This window comes from Dysidea avara, chromosome 4 (assembly GCF_963678975.1).
Source record: "Dysidea avara chromosome 4, odDysAvar1.4, whole genome shotgun sequence".
Taxonomy (NCBI): Eukaryota; Metazoa; Porifera; class Demospongiae; order Dictyoceratida; family Dysideidae; genus Dysidea; species Dysidea avara.
The window spans coordinates 31188830-31210207 of NC_089275.1; the positions used below are offsets into that span (position 1 = coordinate 31188830).

At 36.0% G+C, this 21378-nt stretch overlaps 1 protein-coding gene across 1 annotated transcript in view; it reads left to right on the plus strand.

Moving 5' to 3' along the window:
• LOC136253752 (phosphatidylinositol phosphatase PTPRQ-like) overlaps nucleotides 1-21378 on the plus strand; it is a 48519-nt gene that overhangs the window by 23236 nt on the left and 3905 nt on the right. Inside the window, exons 15-22 of the mRNA XM_066046411.1 lie at nucleotides 655-933; nucleotides 6591-6863; nucleotides 8504-8806; nucleotides 9922-10254; nucleotides 10305-10583; nucleotides 12580-12855; nucleotides 13399-13686; nucleotides 15907-16188. Of these exons, the coding sequence (XP_065902483.1) occupies nucleotides 655-933; nucleotides 6591-6863; nucleotides 8504-8806; nucleotides 9922-10254; nucleotides 10305-10583; nucleotides 12580-12855; nucleotides 13399-13686; nucleotides 15907-16188 (2313 nt within the window). The remainder of the gene's footprint in view (nucleotides 1-654; nucleotides 934-6590; nucleotides 6864-8503; nucleotides 8807-9921; nucleotides 10255-10304; nucleotides 10584-12579; nucleotides 12856-13398; nucleotides 13687-15906; nucleotides 16189-21378) is intronic.

Consider the following 21378-nt stretch of genomic DNA (forward strand, 5'->3'; position numbering starts at 1 on the left):
TGCGATTGATACACACGATTGGTGTTTGTGTTATAACTTGTTGGTCTTTATCTAGATTCATTTCAAACCACCAAAGGCACTCTTACTGTCACTAATATATCTACAAACCAATTTTCAACCTATTCTTGTAGTGCATTCAGTAGAAAATATGGCTTTAATGTTTTTTAAATAATCACACATATATACAACTCCACCATGTTTTATCCAATCTGTACAAAAATTTATCTTTAAAATGATGTGTTGTATGACACTTCTACTGTCCTACAAATTTGAATAATTGACTGAAGTATGCATGGACAAGTTGTAGCAAATTTTCTAAGTGGTGCAAAATGAAAAATAAGATTTAAAAAATGTGAAGAAAACAAGATGAATGGCTCTGCAGATTCAGGACAAATTTGAAATAGAATGTGCCCCACCCACAGAGAGTTTTCACAACAAAATTGGATATTTCCCTTCAGCAGTTATAGATCTATGGAAATATGAAAACGACATTTTCTTGTTTGATGTAAAATATTGGTTATACATTGGCACTGGCTGTAGTTTGCCACCTAACTCATTATTTTGTCTAAACATAATAATTACTTTAGTTACTCTATTAGAAGTAATAGAAGATACAATGTTATGACACATGTTATAATTTTTACCTGCTCATAGCACCCAATCCACCCGAGAATGTCAGAACTTCAGTCATCAATTCTACTACAGTAGAGGTCACCTGGGATCCACCCAGTATCACAAATGGGATCCTACGCTATTACACTGTAGTGTATGGTAGTAGTGATAACATGGAGATGATGGAAGTGAACTCTAGTGATGTGATTGTGTTGGTGTCAGGACTGGATCCCTTCACTAATTACACATTTTATGTGTTAGCAGTTACTATAACACCAAGTGAAGCTAGTGATAGTGTTACTGTAGTGACTGATGAGGCAGGTACATAAGTTTATAGCAAAAATGTGATATATGTAATATACATTATATAAGTATAATGAAAAAGAAGTTACATTAGGAATCATGGAAAAAAGTAGGAAAACAAGGGAGCTTGCCTACACCTGCAGGCCAATTTCAGCCTATACAAATAACTGATTAGGGATTAAATGTCCACTAGTATATCTGCAAGTGTAGGCGACCTCCCTTGTTTCCATACTTTTTTCTTGATCTCTAACTGAACTTAAATTCCTAATTAATATTTCCCTTATACTTGTTTGTTTACCTTTTTGTAACATTATTATGACTAGTGAACCCATGCATACTACATCAAAAGAAACAATGGAGCCAGAGTTAATGTTTCATCTGAAGAAGCACCTCAACTATGAATTACTGACTCAAATGTGTAGTAGCCATTACACTTTGCTTCTAAATATGTTCAGCCCATTACACAGTGCTACAAATGAAGGACAGTAGGAGTAGTGCTTCTGCAATCAATCCAGTCATCAATTTGCGTGCCTAAACTATCAATACTGACTCGAAAGTGGAAGTTGCCATTACTCTTTGCTTTCAGCTATGTTCAGCCCATTGTACACACAGCATAACAATTGAAGTATAGAAAGAGAAGGGCTTCTGCAAAAATGGGACACAAAGGAAGACAAAAATAAGTTCATAATGCATGCATTGTACCATACTGCAGCAGTATGCCAAAAGGACCTGTCGGGCTGAAGCAAACTGAAAAAATCAAGCCAATAGCCCTAGTTATGCTTGTCTGAAAGCAACAATCTGTCAGTCAGTCAGTCAGTCAGTAGAAAATTCCACTAACGCGTACATTTTTTTTAATTTCGTAGAAATTTTATTGAAACATTTCTGGTTGTACTGAAGGCAATTTTGGGCTTGGTTATTCTGCCAAGGTGCCATCAAGGTATTGTGAGGCTAGTTTTGGGTGATATGTTTGGCCAAAAAGATCCTAAATCTTCATGATCCCTATAAGTATTACCATACTGTATGATACAATGATGATGTGAAACTTTAATATGCCGCCAGGTTTATATTTTACCATATAGTCCTAAAACCGCAGGTGAGTATACAGTATATATACTAGTGTTATAAAAATTGTTAATTTAAATGAAGTAGGGACCTTTGCAATAAAAAGTAGTGAAACAAGAAATGAGTGATGGTATTACAGGCGGATTTACAGCATAGCTCGGTGGGAAAGTTGCTATGTGCCAAAGTAGGGACTTTCTCACCAAGCAATGTTGTAATACTGTACCATCATTCATCTCTTGTTTCACTACTTTTTATTGCATAGATTATTAAATTAAAATACTAGTTAGGTTAGGTTTACAGCTAGTTCCAGTGACTATTCTATTAGAATATAATACATGACTGTTGTATTAGAGTGACTGTAGTATTAGAGTATCTCGAGTCAACCAAGGGGTGTGCAGCTAGCTAGACCAATAAGGGGTGAGATCATCTTGTTTACTGTTAAGTAAATAGCTAAATTGTCACTATTAGTCCAACTATATCTTTATTTGATAGGTATGGTCGCGAATCTATCGTGAACGGGTCCCCAATTGCAAATTTGTAGATATCTAGCTAGTATACCTCTTGTAGTAGCACCGGGGCTGAAGTGCTTCTGAAATATACCTGTGGCATATAAACATACTGCTGAAAGAAAATGTTGATACGGAAAATTAATGCCTCGATATGGTTTCAATGCTTGAAGAAAACAACTAACATGATTGAAGATAAAACAAGGTACAGACGGACCACACTCGTTCAAACCCCAAAAGACACATTCCACCAGTGAATTTGTTATTGTGGCATAAAATGGTGGCCATGTACTGCTTGTTTGGTCTCTAGCCTTGCGACCATGGTCAGTGAGTGAAGTGGACCAAATTTCAAGTTTTAGTGATTCTAAAAAAATCTATATCCTGCCACCTGAAAGTGTTTTCTTGTTTTTAATACTGTGTTTCATGTTAGATGGATTAGTATTATTCCATAAAGGTGGTTTTCATTACATAAGATGTCTCAAGGATGATTTTTAAAGGAAGCTTTTTTTGGCGATGCGTGTCACTTTTTTGATGTGATCCCTACTTGAACAGTACTACATTACTATTTGATATCTATCTGGGAACAGGTGAGGATATACTGTATTATATACTCACCTGCAGTTAGGTACAGTAAGTATACATATACTCACCTGCAGTTAGGTACAGTAAGTATACATATACTCACCTGTAGTTTAAGGCACATGACACTAACTCCTATTAGCAGGCTAATAGCCCATGGTGGGTTCCAGTATGATCAATTGCCAAAAGCTTATAGCCTTTGCTATACTGGGTGATCAATCGCCCCAGCCAGTAAGAGTTTGACCACTGGATTCAGCTTCTCTAGACTGGGTGACAGCAGGTAACATTTCTCTTTCGTTTATTGATATGAGTGGAAATTCTGGGGATATACGGAGATTACAAAGTCCTACAATTGAATGTTACTACAATTCTGACTCATGAGAGAAAGCCTACCAATGTGTGTACCATGCCAAACTATGAAAAATTAAGTGCAAGTTGTTTTATGGGTTTATTTGTGTGTATGGGTTGTTATTTAGTACCGCGATTTGTTTTTGTTGTAAAATTATTTTCACATGCAAAATTTGTGCAGATTTTTTTTTGCACAAAAAATTTACAAATGATCGAACTAGTCTAATAGAGCAGTCATTCATGTAAATTATACGAAAATATTTTCACTCAAAAATTTTTATCATGAAATTTCTTTGCATGAAAATAAAGCTAATTATGGTATGTTGCATAATGTGGGTTAATTTAGACACATGGTATACAGTATATGAACCATGGCTCTCATCGGTGTATTATACTTATATACATACACTCAGTTATCAGAAGTTTACTGTTGATAAGTGCAATACACCTTGTAACCATGGTTTATATATTACTTGGAAAATTTTACGTAATATTTCCTTTGGTATTTGAGGTTACTTAATCCAATGGAACCTGTGGCAGGGTTACCAAATTGGTGGTAACCTGTGGTCCCGCTGGTGGTTGTTTACAACATTCATCAAGCAAAAGTAAAATGTCCTTACGTTAGCTAACTTTCTGGACAAGAAACATCGTTAGTGTTCAGATAGTCTAGGCATTCAATACACCTAGGTCTGAGTCAAATATGCTCAAAATTTTGCCCAAAATGCTTTCAGGAATTCCCTAAATTTTTTACCCATTATGTTCTTACAGTAATCCTATTATACTTGCATTGTGCTCCTAAGTTAGCATCATTTGTTACAATTATCTTGGAACATTTTTATCAGTGAATGCTCTATTAGAGTATGTCAATATAAAATGGCTGTTCTATTAGAGAATATTAATCTAATGAGCTATGTACAATGCATTTGAATGTTCTGTTGCAGTTTCCAGTTTCCACTGACTGCTATATTAGGGAGTATCAATCTATTTTCATGGAATTAAGCTGGCCAATGTTCGGCACAGTGTGTCACTGATACCACAAACTCGAAGAATAAATCTCAATTCTAGCACTCACAGTTTGCTTCTGATAGCTTACTTTCTGGACAAGACAAATTTAGCCCGGCGTAGTAACTAGAGATGCAACAATATATTGATATATCGTGTATCGTATCGATTTAAGACAATATCGCTGTATTGATACAAGTCAAACCATATCGATATATCGCGTATCGTGATATACCGACATATCGTGGTGTGTTAACATGGCTGACAATCAAATTATTGTACATTGTGGTTAAACTGAATAGTATGTAATGCTTCTCAAAGAAAAATCAGCTCACTTATTTCTCTTAAAAAACAAAAAAAAACATTAAAAAACAGCATATACCATTGCTTAGACTCCACTTTGTATCACGCAATATATCACTGTATCGTGATACACCAGAGGCAATATATCGATACATCTACACACTGTAGCATTGCAACTCTAATAGTGACTACTTGATACTAGCACTATTGTCATGCAACGGTTATGAATGTCATTCCAGTGCAGTGGCACTGATACGATTAACTCGACTTAAGGATAAATCCCAATGTTAGCATGCACAGTTTACCACTTTCTCTCATTCTTTCTTTAAAATGGGTTGATGTCGGCTTCTACGCTATTTAGAGCCCCTCAGATGATGTGGGCTTAGCTACCCACAATTAATTTCCTTGGCCTGCAGTCTCGGTAATTAAGTTTGTGGGCAGCCTCGGTTACATCGTTCTCAGGTATCTAAATAGCATAGAAACCTTGTCAGCCCATTCTAGCTAATACAAAACCATGGCTATGAGTTGTATTGCACTTATACTACACCTGTTGTGGAGATCAAGAACACTGCACTGTGGTATATAACTGACATACCACAGTAATCTGTGGTATATAAGTGATACATCATGCTTTGTGGCTACATTTACCATAATATGGTGTAACTTCACACATTCCATGAAATTATTTGTCTAAATGGTAAACAAGTTTCTAATAACAAGTGCCTAATTATTCACCTGAGTAAATAAAATGATTTTCGATGAACTCTTGTCTCCTTCATGGATAACTCACTAATAGTGGGTAGATGGATATGGCACCGCTAAAGAATCTAAAACATCTAATCCATCAAGGATTTCTACTGATTTCGATCTCCAACAGTTTTTACTATAAATTGCTATCTATAATCGTTTCATCTAGTGGGGTATAGAATAATACCAGTTACAGTATGTGTAACACGATTCCTCAGGATGTAACTACTATAAATAATTTTATATGCATGCACTCTCCCTTAAGCCCTGCATACTCTCGGGAGGGATGCATATTAGTCATATCCTTTGTAAGCATGTTTTAACTATAAAATATCTCCTCAGTCATCAGTAGTTTACTGTTGATAAAGCCGTCAGCAAAACCAAAGTGAGTCATGGTTCATATAATATACGCATACTATGTGTCTAAATTAACCACACTACCCAACATACTAACAACCCATGTGCACACAAATAAACTTAGTAAAGTAGCTTAATTCGCTATAGTTTTGACATGGTAGACATGGAGGTAGCCTTCCTCTCATGAGTCACCTCACTTACAATGGTAGTGACATTTGATTGTGAGACTTAGTAATCTCTGTGTATCCCCAGGAATTTTCCATTCACTTCAACAAACATAGGGGCAACACTACCTTCTGCCACCCATCATCAAAATATAGAGGTGGCTTGAGCATTGACATACACCTGCAATACATTTGAAGTTTCACATGATCATGGTACAATTATATATTATAATTAAGTCACTATATTTCTGGTCATCATTCAATGCTTTAAGGTTACTGCATTGGTCTCTATAGGGAAACAAATATTTACTAAGCTGTAAGGCACATCTCCGTTCTGTGTGAGGTCTTTCTGTGAGAACTGAAAAGTTATACATGTGGATGCATTCTAAGCTACATTACTGTATGTCTCTCTGAAGTTCTTAGTCAAACAATAATAAGCTAGGCGGGCAGTTCATAGTGGCTCATAAGGAAAGTTAATATTAAAGTCATTTGAGGCATCAAATATTGTCATGACAGATACTTGAAACTTTATAATCCTTTTTATACTTAATGAATCCTTTTGTATAGTAAATAGTTTCACATTGTATTATTGAAATGTTCTTCCTAGCTCCAAGTGCTCCATTACAAGTCACATCACATAATATCAGTTCCACATCTATTATGGTAACTTGGCAACCACCAACAACACCCAATGGTATTGTGAGATCATATCGTATTGAGTTCACTACTGGAGGTGTGGCTGATAATACCTACACTGTCAACACTTCAATTATCATTAACATGTTGGAGAAATTCACTACTTATCAGATTCAAGTGTTTGCCACTACTGTTGCTGAGGGTGATGGTAGTGTATTTGTTAGTGCAACAACTGATGAAGACAGTAAGTAAATGATGTCAGTCTTGGACACAGCTACAATTTATATTTTATTTTAAACAAAATGCTGACTCAGATCATCACTATGTTCCTTGGAATATTGCACTGTGAATAGTTTACTGTGTCTTACTGTATACAATTCCCATTCACAACCCAACTCCAGCTGCAAATCCTGTTGCTCATTAGCACAGCTTCCATTAATATTATTTGGTGGCTTTATTATTTGTAGTATATAAACTTTACTCTGTAAATAAATACTGGTTGCCCTAAAATAAGGTGGTTCCTCTTGCATTCTTTTCATGTTGAACAGTAGATATTGACTCCAGTTTAAAAGTTGTATTTATGTACAAACTTCATGAGGAGACTGGCTAGAGGAGTACTTTAGCTACAAAAAGATTCATGCAAACAATAAAAGTAGAGGTTTTCTATTGAATAGTGCTATGTTATACCTGCAGCCATTTTTGCCAAATTAACTATGATGTAACAATTCCTTCTCTGTTTATGTATTCTGGCCTTCCATTTCAAACTTGGGTACAAGTTGATATGTAGTGACATATGGTAGCAATAACTTGGGTATACAAAATAACTATATAGTTAGATCTAACATGTTGGAGTTGATGGAAGTTTCATACATTTCCATTTGTTTGGCCTGTTCACTTTGTCCATTCATTAATTTTCTTCTCTTCATACTTGGATACTGGACAGATACTGGATAATACAATTACTTTTGATGTAAATAAATATTTTGAATGGTGGTATTTTACATGCAACATCTCTTGTAAGGTAACAGCTACTTGTCACTTGCATTGTACAAAAATGAAAAAACTTTTAATAACCTTTAAAAGAAATTATGATTTTTCACTTAGAATTATGATACTACAGGTACTGTTTGTATGATATAGAATTGCTCATTGACTACTTATGCATACGTGCATGTACTGTATATGTGACCGGATTTAGCAAAATCAACCATATGGGTGCAAAAGCCAAAAGTGACATAACACCAGCATGAAGTTACTGCACTATCAGGCTAACAATTTCCATATCAAACTTGCCTTCACCTTTTTGGGTCTGCTTTTGGTGGACTGTTCTATGGTGGCCTGTATAACCACCCCAGATGTCTGTACAGGCCTGTGAACAACAGGGAAGTGCTTTGGGGGGTTCATACACTCTGGACTGACGAGCAGGGAGCTGAATGTATGATGCATGTCTGTTTTGTGAAATTTCAGTCTATTTCCTGCCTCTGACAGGTTGTTTTGTGGTCTGGTGCCTTCAGTTATCATTCTCATCCATTCTGTAGTCTATCTCTTGCCCGCCCCACCACCCCCCACCCTCCACCCCTTTTTGAGGACTTGTGATACAGCAACACTAGTGAAAAAACCTATTTAAAATGGTGGGAAACTCTATAGGGATTACCTTGACCACTAGCTGCTCTTAAAGGTTGTGAATTGCTCCATCTCTGCTGAAAAATCCAAACGCGTAGCTGCCAAGGCTGGTGAATAACAAAACTTTAAATTATTAAATACATTTTTCTCTGAATCAACAATGCACCCACAAAGGTGATTTCCAAAATCCAGTCACATATGGTTGTATTTTCCATACAATTTGCATTATTATACAGAATACGTACTTTTATTATTTTACAGCACCTAGTCCTCCTGGTAGTCTATTTGTCAATGAGATCAACTCCACAGCAATAAATGTCAGTTGGTCTGAACCAGATGTAACCAATGGAATCATCACATCATATGAAATCCTCTACTCTGTTGGTAACATACTTGATACAGATGCTATTAGTATACCAGTTGATGTGACCACAAACACTTCTTATCAAGTTATTATTGGTGGACTAGATCCCTTTACAATGTATAGTGTGGCTGTAAGGGCATATACTAGAATTGGAGCTGGAGAATTGACTCATGTCTTCAGTATTCTAACTGATCCATACAGTGAGATTTGAACATACTCTATATGTGTGCTATATGCATATTAAAATTCACCATAGCAAATAACTCCATGCAAAAGTAGCAAATTGCAGTGTGTCAGAAATTAAGGCCGTAAATATAATGCATTAAACTTTCAGGCAGATAAGCTTTACTTTGTTCGATTTGAATACGGATTATGAACATGTGATGAGCACATGTATTTAGTATTGATTACACTGATTCACAAGCTATTACTGTAGTACTGTCTGTATATTTGCTATCTGTTCTGAGTAGATTGGTAGGTATGGCAACAACTTTTATATAATCATTCCTTATTGGTAATGTTTATGATGTGGCAAATACACCAGCATAATTGTGGGCACAATAGGTATGTGTGGGAATCAGGAATTATTCTAGCAGATTGAGGAGATTGTAAAGCTTTTACAGTAGGAAAATATGCAGGTTGCATAATTCCAATTAAAAGATACTCTAATAGAGCAGTCCGAAATTCTAATAGAACAGTCAGACAATATTACTATAATAAATGTCACATAGAAATGAAATCCTCTTTTATAGCAACCAGCTAAAAGAATGGAATACTATTTGAAGCTGAAACATCAATACACATGTCATAAACTATTGGCCATTGAAGGTGACATAATTTGGGTTTAATGGGCATTTATCAAAAAGTATGATAATAGGTGATTTTAGAGCACTCCGCAAAACTGTACTGCTCAATATTTGGACAACAATAGCCTCATGGCTAGTAATCTCCATCATCCTATTATTTCTTTTTGTAAACTGTACCTGTATACTGAATAATATAATCACTACTGGCGCTTCAGTGTTAGCAAAAAAGAACAAAAATAAGACTAAAAGATAACACATATCATATCTTGGTTATGACAAAGCCATTATAGATAATACAGAAATCACACATGTTAAATGCATACAGAATTTAAAAGGGAACCTTTCCCAACACTGATCATAAGCAGGAGCATAGAAATCTTGAAATTGAAATAGCTGAAATATTCTTATTTCGACTAGTGTCTTGAATTTGTTAATAATGTACTATTGTACACATAATATACACACATTGAAATGTCTAGCAATACTGTCATGGCATAATACTGTTTCAGGTTCATCCCCACCAGTAGGATTTATGGTGATGGTACTCAGCTCAACTACAGTGCAATTATCATGGCAATATCCTGAGTCACCAAATGGTGAGATCAGAGGTTACTCCATTCTCTATTCATCAATACCAGATAACGAGATGATGATACTAAACATCACCTTAGACACTATTGATGATACTAGTAACCAGACTACTATAGTGTCAGGGTTGACACCATTCACCTACTATGGCTTTCGTATTAGAGCATTCTCCTTTGGTGACCAAAATGAACAGCCAAATGTAGTGCATAATGGTGTGTTAACTGATGAAACACTTGTGAGAACACACGAGGATGGTAAGTTTCTGTTATTTTATTTTTCAGTATGTTATACATTCTATGAGTAGTACCTGGAGCACCTACAAGATTTACAGTACAGGCAGTGACTTCAACTACAGTACAGTTATCATGGAGTGTTCCAATTGTAACAAATGGAATTGTACAGAATTATACTGTTATCTACTCTAATGGAATAGATACTTTTATGATTGTTTATGATAACAACACATTTGATGGCACTATTACCAGCCTTAATGGAGACACAACTTACAATTTTGTCATTTATGCTAACACTAGTGCAGGAGCAGGTCCTAATGCTACAGCTACACTGAGGACTTCAGAAGATGGTTAGTGTGCTTGTATATGGTTTAAAACAGTTTACGCAGCAAGTAAAAACAACATTTAAGGAATGATTATTTTTCATAGTTTGCATTTTTGCAGAGTAAAATTAATGAAGGTTTTATATTTATGTATATGACTAGATCTGACAAAACACTTATGAAATCTAGCTGACTTTTTATCATGACAGATTCTTAAACTCATAGACTACAACTTTACACATTGTCTGTTATGAAGTCTTTTATCTTGAACAGAAATTCACAGACCCTGTGAAACTGCATATGAGTAAAGGTTAGCATCATAATTACCTGCGATGAAATTTTTGGAATGGTGAATACTAAGCTTATTTACATACAGCAGTTATACTGAGCTTGTGTATGTACAGTAGTTACAAGAACTGGCTATATGTGACTGGGCCTGCGAAAATAGGGCGTGTGGGCACATAAAAATTACCTACTTTTTCAAACTTTGATGTGTGATAACTTCGTATTCTATTATTGTTTGGCCATGAAATGTTCAGCACTTATTAAGCATTTAGTTGGCTTTACAATATAAGTTACAGAATGAAACTATTCTATCCCACTACTGAGATATGGTAAGTTATGTGGTGTGGTGTAGTTTGTGCCCACTTGCCCTATTATCGCAGGCCCAGTCACATATAATCTCTTTCTTAATCAGTTGATAATGATTTGATTGTAAGCAGAGCCCCTAGGGCATCCTATTTAAACATCCAATCTTCACTCTTTTACTCTGTTTTACTCCTTTAAAGTGCACACCAATCACCCAACACACTTTTGTCTATTGCTTTGTAATTGTCAGTCAATACTGCATCACTATTTTAAGTAAACATACAATGCCCACAGCTACGTATGTTAGTGAAGTTTCATAGCAATCACTGTGCAGGTGTGTAGGTTTCAATAGTCCAAACTTTTCCAATTATAGGCAGCTTTTTTATTCAGGTAGCTAACAGTAATAATTATTTTTATTACATTGCCGTACTGTATGAGTTTTGTTTAAAAATTCTAGTCACACTATATACAGTACGTATGTATGTCATTTACTTTATACAGTATTTCAAACCAGTGAATATGCTGAGGATTATTTGTATCTAAAAATGATTAAAAATTTACTCAGACAATTTGGTATAAGGAAAATTCCAGCTAAAATTGTGCCATACTTGAATTGCTTCACTCGACAGGTGCATGTACACCCAGGGAAGTTTTCAAAAGTTTTCAAGTATATGGAGGACTTCAGAACTTTACAATACAAAGAATAGAGTAGTAACCTTTTTCTCAGGGCTGATTTCCTATTAATGTTCTTTTTTCCATTTATAGCTACATAAAATAGTAATAATGTGTATGAAAGTTATGCTGCCATGCAATTAAAGCAGTTAAGCATCATTGTATTTTAAAACATGCTGTATGATCAAGTGTCGTACAGGCCTTCAGCACTTTTGCTGTAAAGCCATAAAACAATCAACCACTCTAATAGAACAATCACTCAGTTACTGTACACAATAATCCTTATTTAAAAAGACCTGCATATGCATAATACTTGTAATATTAATCAGTAAGAAAACTTACTAACTAACTGGCCGACTAACTGATACACGAGCATACCAATCAATGGATTAATAAATGGTGGATGAATGGACAGATAGATCAAATATCTGATAAACTGATCAACCAACTGACTGACTGACTGACCAATATAAACATTAGACTTATGGTATCAATTCAAATAAAATTAAATAATTAGCTCACAGCTAACTGACTAACCACCAGTAACAGCAGACATACTTTGTGTGTTATTCTCTATGCTTTTACTGGTAGCTGTATGGAACGAAATGAGCATTTTTGCAGCCAAAGTTCATTATTTTTATGAACTCTTGTCACACAGTACAAAGATTTTTAATGTTTATGGCTTCATGCTTATTTATATACAGTATACCATGCGTATGGAAATACTGAATGTATTTTTATATATGTGTTTTATCACTTGCAGTTCCTACTGATGCAAGAAATTTAACAGCTACTCCTGCTATAACTTATGCAACACTGACATGGCTACCACCTGCCCAACCAAATGGAAATGTTTTCTATTTCTATACGATCACTGTTGCAGAAACTGGAATTTTGGTAACTAGTGGAGTGACCGCATCACGTAGTGCTACCATAACTGGATTGGATGCCTTCACTAACTACACATTTTCTGTGACAGCTGCAACATTTGTAGGATCTAGTAATCCAGTTACCAGTACTTTCATGACATTACAAGGAAGTAAGTTGATCCGCCATTATTTTATTACTATGGTATTAAGTAATTAACTATCCTCATCAATCTACATACCTTTACTGTTATATTGCAGTAGCAAATCTCACAACTTTTTCGTTAATTCATTTCGTCTGTATTGCAAACTGGCATCACCTCAAAATAATTAAAATTTACCTGCCTAAATTTTTAATACAGTGTTATTTCAGCCTTCATTTCTTGTGCACTGGCTACTTTTACATGGAAAGTTTTGCTCACATGTCAGACAGAGATTCATACAGTCACACAATTTTCACAGACTAACTCTAATAACCACATGGCCTTGCCTCTGACCAGCTGCAGTTTATGTGCCTGGTTTAACTTTTTGAAAATCAGTTAGTAACTGAATTTTCTTGTGAACAAGTACCATTTGCATTGTTCACAGTGATAAATTAAACCATGTTAGATGTTAGATTAGATGTTTCATATGACATATATGTACATCAGTTATGCATATACAAATAAAGAGTTTTGTGTATTCTACCTTACACGTACTTCATTCAATATTTGTAGTTCCAGAAGCAGTTACAGACTTTATGGTGGAGACAACAGAGAGGTCTGCATTATTACTGGCTAGTCCTCCAGATGTTTCCAATGGAATAGTGATCTATTACCTTATCTCATATCAACTGGTTGGATCAGTTAATGTGATGATGATGAACTTCACTACTACTGACATGTTCTTCAATACCACACTAATGTCACTACTACCATTTACCAACTACACATTCTCAGTTAGACCATGTACTATTGCTGGTTGTGGTCCAGCTTCTAACAACATAACATCAACACTGGAGGATGGTTAGTTTGTTGACATATGCCTCTGCACTATTAATACAAGTATAAGGAAAAATAGAAATTTTATATTTGAGCAGGGTCACAGAAATAAAAAGCAACGAAACAAGGGAGGTTATCTACACCTGCTGCTAATCCCTATTTCAGTCAAATACAGAGTAGCTATGGCCATGACTACAGTAGGGGGTAAATGTCCACTCGTATGGCTGCAGGTGTAAATAACTTCCCTTGTTTCCTTACTTTTTTTATTGCTGTGATCCACAATTTGTACTTGTTTGTTTACTTTTTTGTAACAGTTACTGGTGAACCACACATATATACTGCATCAGAGGAAGAATGGTGCCAGTTAGACTTAATGCTCACCCTAACTATCAATTACTAGAAAGCCTTGTTGCCATTTTGCTTCATTTCTAACTTTGCTCCACACATTATACAACATTAGAAACAAAGAACAGCGCAAGAAGCACCTCTGAAATCAGTCCAGTCACCACAGAAATTGTTGTGATTAAACATGTGCCCCGACTATCAACCACTGGGAAGCGAACTGCTATTTTGTTTATTTTCAGGTATATTCTACCCATTCATTATACAGCATTACAAACAAAGAACAGCAGACAAAGGGCCTCTGCAATCAATCCATGCACTACAAAAGTTATGGATGATTCTCATAACAGCCAGCGTGCACTGAAGCCACCACACGTTACTGCACATAAACTCTATTGAGGCATGAAGATTGGAGAAAGAAATTGGACACAAAGGAGAAGGAAAGGTAAGTCCATGATTTATGCACTGTAGCTGCTGCAGTTGGCGAAACATCTCAGGCCAAAGTGAGTGAAGAAATCAAGTCCATAGCATTTGTAGTTGAGTTATGCTTGGTTGAAGGCATCAGGTAGTCAGTTAGTAGAGAATTCAGTTAAACAGATAATTTTTAAAATTCTATAGAAACTTGTTGGAAAGGTTTGGGGTCAGCATTTTTGGACTTATTTATGTTTAACCAATACTGTCAAGCTGTTTTAAAACAAAAATGAAGATGTTGTTTGGGTGATAATGAAGGACAAAAGACTCCATGATCTCTATTATACAGTACTACTTTACTGTTCCTTTTTTAGACCAACACAAGCTTTACTATACCATGGGATGTCCAAGTTGGCTATTTTAGACTAAACCCCTTGCTTTTAATTAAGGCAAAAAGCTGCTGGAAGATACTTTAATAGAACAATTTAGTGCAATCAATAAGTTTGCATGCAAAAGTAGTTTATACAGGAAATGAAGGCAATCAGCCAAAACTGAACCTGTCATCACTTAACCACTTATCACTCTGCAATAAACCTTAGTAACTAGCTATGGTGGTACAACATTGAAAACATAACCTTTGAAAATCAGCCATTGTTATTTTCAAGAAATGCACAAGCACAACTAAACTTTAAATTAAAGCATGCAATGCTATTATGTCCCAAGCATACAAATAATAAACACTTTAAACATATTTACCATGATATCTATATGTTGACTTATTACTTTAGAGACTCAGACAAGATCAATAAAAGTTATATTTACTCTAGTAAAACAATCAGGAAATGTAAATGCACACTAATAAAACACATTGGTTATTAAGTTTAATATTTTAAGCATAAGTTTGAACATACAGTGAAACCTCTCTAATTGTAACTTAGAAAGCCGAAACTGGTTTGCTGCACCAAGAAGAGTTTTATAATTCTAACCTCACTAATCCATCACAATTTTTGGATCGATGAGTGTTGAATAATAGAAGTTTAACTGTAATAGGTTCATGTATGCATGTGCATATATTTTAAAGGTTCCAAGGCATAAGTTACTTACATCTATCCACAGTATAGTAAGACTTATTATGATACCCTCTTCTCTTTTCATTGAATCTCTTGCTTAAACTACAGTACTTTAGTGTATTTCTTTATTGGACAATTCATGGTCACCAATATTTAATATTGTTTGTATGTTTGACTATTTTAAGGCTGTCTAAAAACACAGGGAGAGAGTATTGTGGATATTTTCATTTATGTAGTTACCTTTTGAAAAAACTGCTTTTTCTGTTAATTTACCTCCATGTAATCACAAATTCCACATATTTTCTTGTTTGGTGAACACATTTCTCAGTTAATTTATGCATACTCATGTACAATATGTATGTGGGCTAAATAGTTTCTGTATACAAACTGTGTATTATACCCTACCACTTTTTTGTTCCAGCTCCCAGTAGTCCTCGCAATATTACTGTGACAATAGTCAATGCCACTGCTGTCAACATAGCCTGGATAGAGCCAGCAATAGCAAATGGAATCATTCGAAGTTACAGAATTTCCGTATCAATCAGTGATAACAGGAATGTATTGGTAATTAATCATGTGGATGTGGTAGATTTGTCAGCAGTAGTTGTTGGTCTTAATCATGACACTGATTACACTGTTAATATTACTGCTGTAACAGTTAGACTAGGAGAATCAGAAATGGCAATATTTACTACAAGACCATGTAAGTTTATACATATCAAGACATACGGTGACTGTGTTGTGTGTTGTGCATACGTACCATACCAAGGGTATATTGCCTGAAAAATAAACAAGATTTTCAATCATGCCTATGTAGCTCAAAGTTATCTTTTACAAACGAAATGATTTTTATACTACAAATTCCCTCTATTTTTAGCATTTTGCATACCAAATTTGAGCAAAATTTCCCTATATATGCATTTAGCAAATGTGACCCAGTTTGGGAAAACTGGTCTCATTGCCTATTTGAAAGTATCGAGAAATGCTAGTTTTAAGTGTTAATTGTGTTGTAGCTCACCAATGGTTGAAGCTATGTGTACCAAATTTTCACACATTTTACACCAATTTCCAACCTTCCAGAGAATCCACCGTGCAAGTAGCCAACAGCTAAGTTTCCCACCATTTTAGATGGTCTTTAAACCGAGGTTGACTCTGTCAGGCAAGCCCCACAAGGGGAGACCGGAAGGAGGGTAAAAAGCTGTTTAAAACATTGAAACGGATGGCATAGGGATGATATACTGTAGGACAAGTTATGGGCCATTCAGGGCTTAAATGAAAAGAAATTTACATAACATGTCTTTATTCATCACTACTGAGCTGTACATCCACATACAGCCATCCCCAGGCTGACCAGAGCTCCATTAAGGCCCCAATCTGCACGCACACTGAGATCACCACTGGGATTGGGAAAAGCAACCAGCAAAAGCAGACCACTCAAGAAGTCTAGCTGATTTTGATGGTGAAATTAGATAGTTTATTCATGTAGCTTTGTGTTCTGGGTGAAAAATTGAATCTGCTGATATGGGCGATAAGACCAGTTTTCCCAAATCCAGTTACAAATATGAGCCCTCAGTGTTAAAACTTTATAATTTTTTTGTTTTTCTTAGTTTTTCAAAAAGCTAGATTTATTTTCATTGTTTCATATACAGTACAGCTCAAAGGTAACGTCACGAGTATACACATGCGAGTAATGCTCGCATCTTCTCGCGGGGTCATTCTTTTGCAGTGTACTGTACAATACCTGTGGAATATCGCGTGGATATGCACTATCCGCGCGAGAAACTCGCCACACATGAGAACACTCGCTACTGAGTTTAGTCACTTCATACAACACTTAAATCACATAAACATTTGTGATCGGTCCCATAATTATGTTCGTGCAAGCCTAGCTAGCTAATTATACAGTAGAATGCAATAAACACACACCTGGGCCCGCAGAATGCAATGGGTGGAATATTTACGAAAACAAAAAAAAAATCCGTAAATTCTAAAGCACTTGTTTCACAATGAATGAAAGTGATAACACCAAACACCTTGGCAGCATCATGATCCCAAAATCAAGAGGAGTTCCAAAATCTTTGTTTCGTGTCAGTACTTTCAAGGAGACAGAAGATATCAGCGTTAATCTGCCTTGCATTAGACGAGCAGTTCACTATCGCTTTTTCTCACGTTTGTTTGCCTTCGCCGGTCCGTAGGAAAGGTCTGGAAGACAAAACGTACCCAGCAATGGATTTGCTTGTTCATGGAGAATTCGATGGTGCAAGTTGCATCTTGGTAGAGGACTGGATCCGTATGTTATGATCGTTTTATTAAACGCCTGTAGTTTATTGTCACTGTACAAATCGATTTTTTGCAGTTAGTACTTCGTAGGCCCTTCGTAGCACTGTAACTTCGAAATTTCTTGGCTTCTAGAGTTGAAACTTTGGTTGACCATTCCTTTAACTATCTAGATAAAGAAAATACGAATTAGAAAAATGCACTAACTGGGGTTCTCTGGCATTACTTGGCAACCAATCCATCTAGGGTTACGGTAGCTATATACTGCTAGCTACAGCATTGACTAGTCCGTGACAGAGTCAAAGTCAAGTCAGTAGCTAAGTTACCAAGTATTCGGTAGATACAACACAGGAATTGCAATAGGAGACTTCACAGCTGGTGGAACTGAGCCAGTGCCGCCTCCCAAGACCATAGGTGAGACCTGTTATCTGGTCTTGTGTGACGCTCTTGAGTAAAGTTAGCTAACGTGGAGCATTACTGTAGCCTTGCTGCATCCACACGGGTCACTTGAGCACGTGTCATGCGTGTACATGTGAGGTTCCCCATGAGCTGTACTGTACTTGAGGACATGTAACTCGATCAAACTGAATTTTGGCATAGAGGTGACAAAAGAAAATTCATAGTCCAGGTGAATCTGATAAGTGTCCACAGAAATATGTAAAAATAACCAATTTGTTTTGTCACGCTTTGATGGGCAACTATTTATATAGGCGAACCATCATAGCTCAAACCTTTTGTGAGAAATGCGGTGACAGTGACAGAGTTGCACAGAGAAAGTCAACTGTAACTGAAATACATGTACTCTTGAAAGACACCAAGTAATAAAAAATGCATGAAAAACATTGGAAAAAGTCACCTACAGCTAACCTCAAACCCTTCACCACTGCGCCACTGTTGTCAGCTGTTCAGCTCTTTTAATTCTACTTTAACAATGAAAGTTGTAGTAATTATATAGTAAATATGATGTCATTAATACAGTAACATCATTACAGCCATTTCTTTACCATCACCTTTAATTTCATAAATTTTGCTCACAGGCTTTTGAAGGCAACACCCTCTTTTATAGCTTAGCTGCTTTTTCATGGATACAGGTATTCATTTCAATGCAACACAGCAAAGTACTTTACAGTAATAAATATCAAATTTTCCTGAATTGTCATTATTAAAATTTTTGCCATTGACCTACTATCACAGCCATTTCTTGGCCACCACCTTAGATTTCACATCTTTTTTCACCCTGGCTTTTTTGGAGGTCACACCCTTTTTTACAGCTTGGCTGTTTTTGATTAGATATCACTTCTTTTTGTAATTTCATGCCTAAAGCCAGCATATGGCCAGCTTTAGGTATTTCTTTTAACTTGTCTTTTTCTTTACTACAGAGAGAAGATCATTATGTATGAAGAAGATTTTTATGAATTCTTTAGCTATATGTACATTAATTTTAGGCAATAATTTACAAGCATTATTGTGTTGATTGATCATAAAAATAAGTCACACAGGTTGAAATATTTGCAGCTGAACACCCTACAGGGAAATGTGTATGTAGTTCTACAGGGAGCCTCACAATGTAACTGTGCTCTTTGACTACATGGTGAATGATTTGTAGTTGAACTCACCACATGGTGGCTTATTTTTAGCTGAAACACGCTACTAAATGTAGCTGAATTCTCTCTTGTTTCCAGCTGATCTCTTTACAGGGAGACTTGTTTCTAGCTGATTTCTCTACGGGGTGATTTGTTTCTAGCCGATCTCTACAGGGTGAATTGTTTCTAGCTGATCTTTCTACAGGGTGACTTGTTTCCAACTGCATGAACCCTCTACAGGGTGACTTAAAATGTAGTGATCAAGCTGATTTCTCTAAATGGCGATTTTTTTTCTGGCTGATCTCTCTACAGGATGATTTCTTTCTAGCTGATCTCTTTACAGGGAAGCTAGTTTCTACTTAGCTCTCTACAAGGTGACTTGAAAAATACTTCAACTCTTGCAGGTAACAGGGTAACTTGCATAACTGATCTCTCTACAGGGAGATTTGTTTCTAACTGAATACTGTACAGGGTGATTTATTTCTAGCTGTTGTTCTACTGAGTTATTTGTTCATAACTGGACTCTCCATGGGGTGACTTGAAAAGTAGTTGAGCTTTTACAGGGTGACACGGTCACGCTTATCTCTCTACAGTGTGCCTTGTTTCCAGCTGATCTCTCTATAGAGTGATTTTCTAACTGATCTCTCTACAGCATGATTTGTTTCTAGCTAATCTGACTTATTTCTAGCAGAACTCCCAGGTAAGAGCCTATGAAAATGCGATGGTAAACTATGAAATTCCATGTAGTTTTCAAGGACACTGCCTATAAAAAATTGACAATTCATGGACACTGCCTATGATTATTTGACATTTCATGGACACTACCTATGAAAATTTGACAATTCATGACCACTGCAACCATGAAATTTTCTTGTGCCATGAAATAATTTGTTGGTAGTATGAAATTACCATGAAATCTCCACTTTTCATGAATATTTTATGTCAATAATATTACCATGAAATATCAATGAAATAACTTTCATGGCACTTTATTTTACTATTCATGGATAATCCATAGGTGTTTGATGGCACTGTTCTCTGGTAGTGCTACATGGTGACTTCATTCTATCTGATCTCTCTACAAGGATGACATGTTTCTAACTAATCTTTCAACAGAGTGGTTTGTTTCAAGCTGATTTTTCTACAGGGTGATTGAAATGTAGCTAATCTCGTTACAGGATGACTTGTTTCTAGCTGACCTCTCTACACATGATTTTTTCTAGCTGATTCCTCTACAGTGTGACTTCTTGCTGGCTAAACTCTCCACAGGGTAACTTGTTTCTACCAGATCTCGGTTTGTTTCAAGCTGATCTTTCCACAGGGTGATTTGAAATATAGCTTATCTCATTACAAAGTTAATTATTTCTAGCTGTTCTTTCTACAGAGTGATGTAATTCAAATGTAGTTGAACCCTTTGCAGGATAACTTGCTTCTAGCTGATCTCTGTACTGAGAGATTTTGTAGCTGAAGTCTCCGCAGTGTTGCTTATTTCTAGCTGAATCACTTTATGAAATGTAGCTGAATTCTCTCTAGGTGGTTTGTTTCTAGCTGATCTCTACAGGGTGAATTGTTTCTAGCTGATTTCTCTACAGGGTGACTTGTTTCTACCACATCTCTCTACAGGGTGATTTGATATGTAGCTTTTCTCTTTACAAGGTTACTTGATCTCTCTATAGGGTGACTTCAAATGTATTTCAACTCTTTGCAGGATAACTTGCTTCCAACTAATCTTTCTACTGATAGAGTTTGTTGTAGATGAACTCTCCACAGGGTTTCTTATTTCTAGATGAAACACTCTACGAAATGTAGCTAAATTCTTTATAGGGTGACTTGTTTGTAACTGAACTCTCTACAAAGTTATTTGTTTTTGATACTAGTTGAAGGGTGACTTGACTGTAGTTGAACTCCCTATTGGGTGACTTTTTGTTAGCTGAACTCTATACGTGGTGATTTTATTGTAGGTGAACATTCTAATAGAGTGACTTATTGCACAGCTGAATGTTCTATTAGGGTGACTGCATTATTAGAGTATC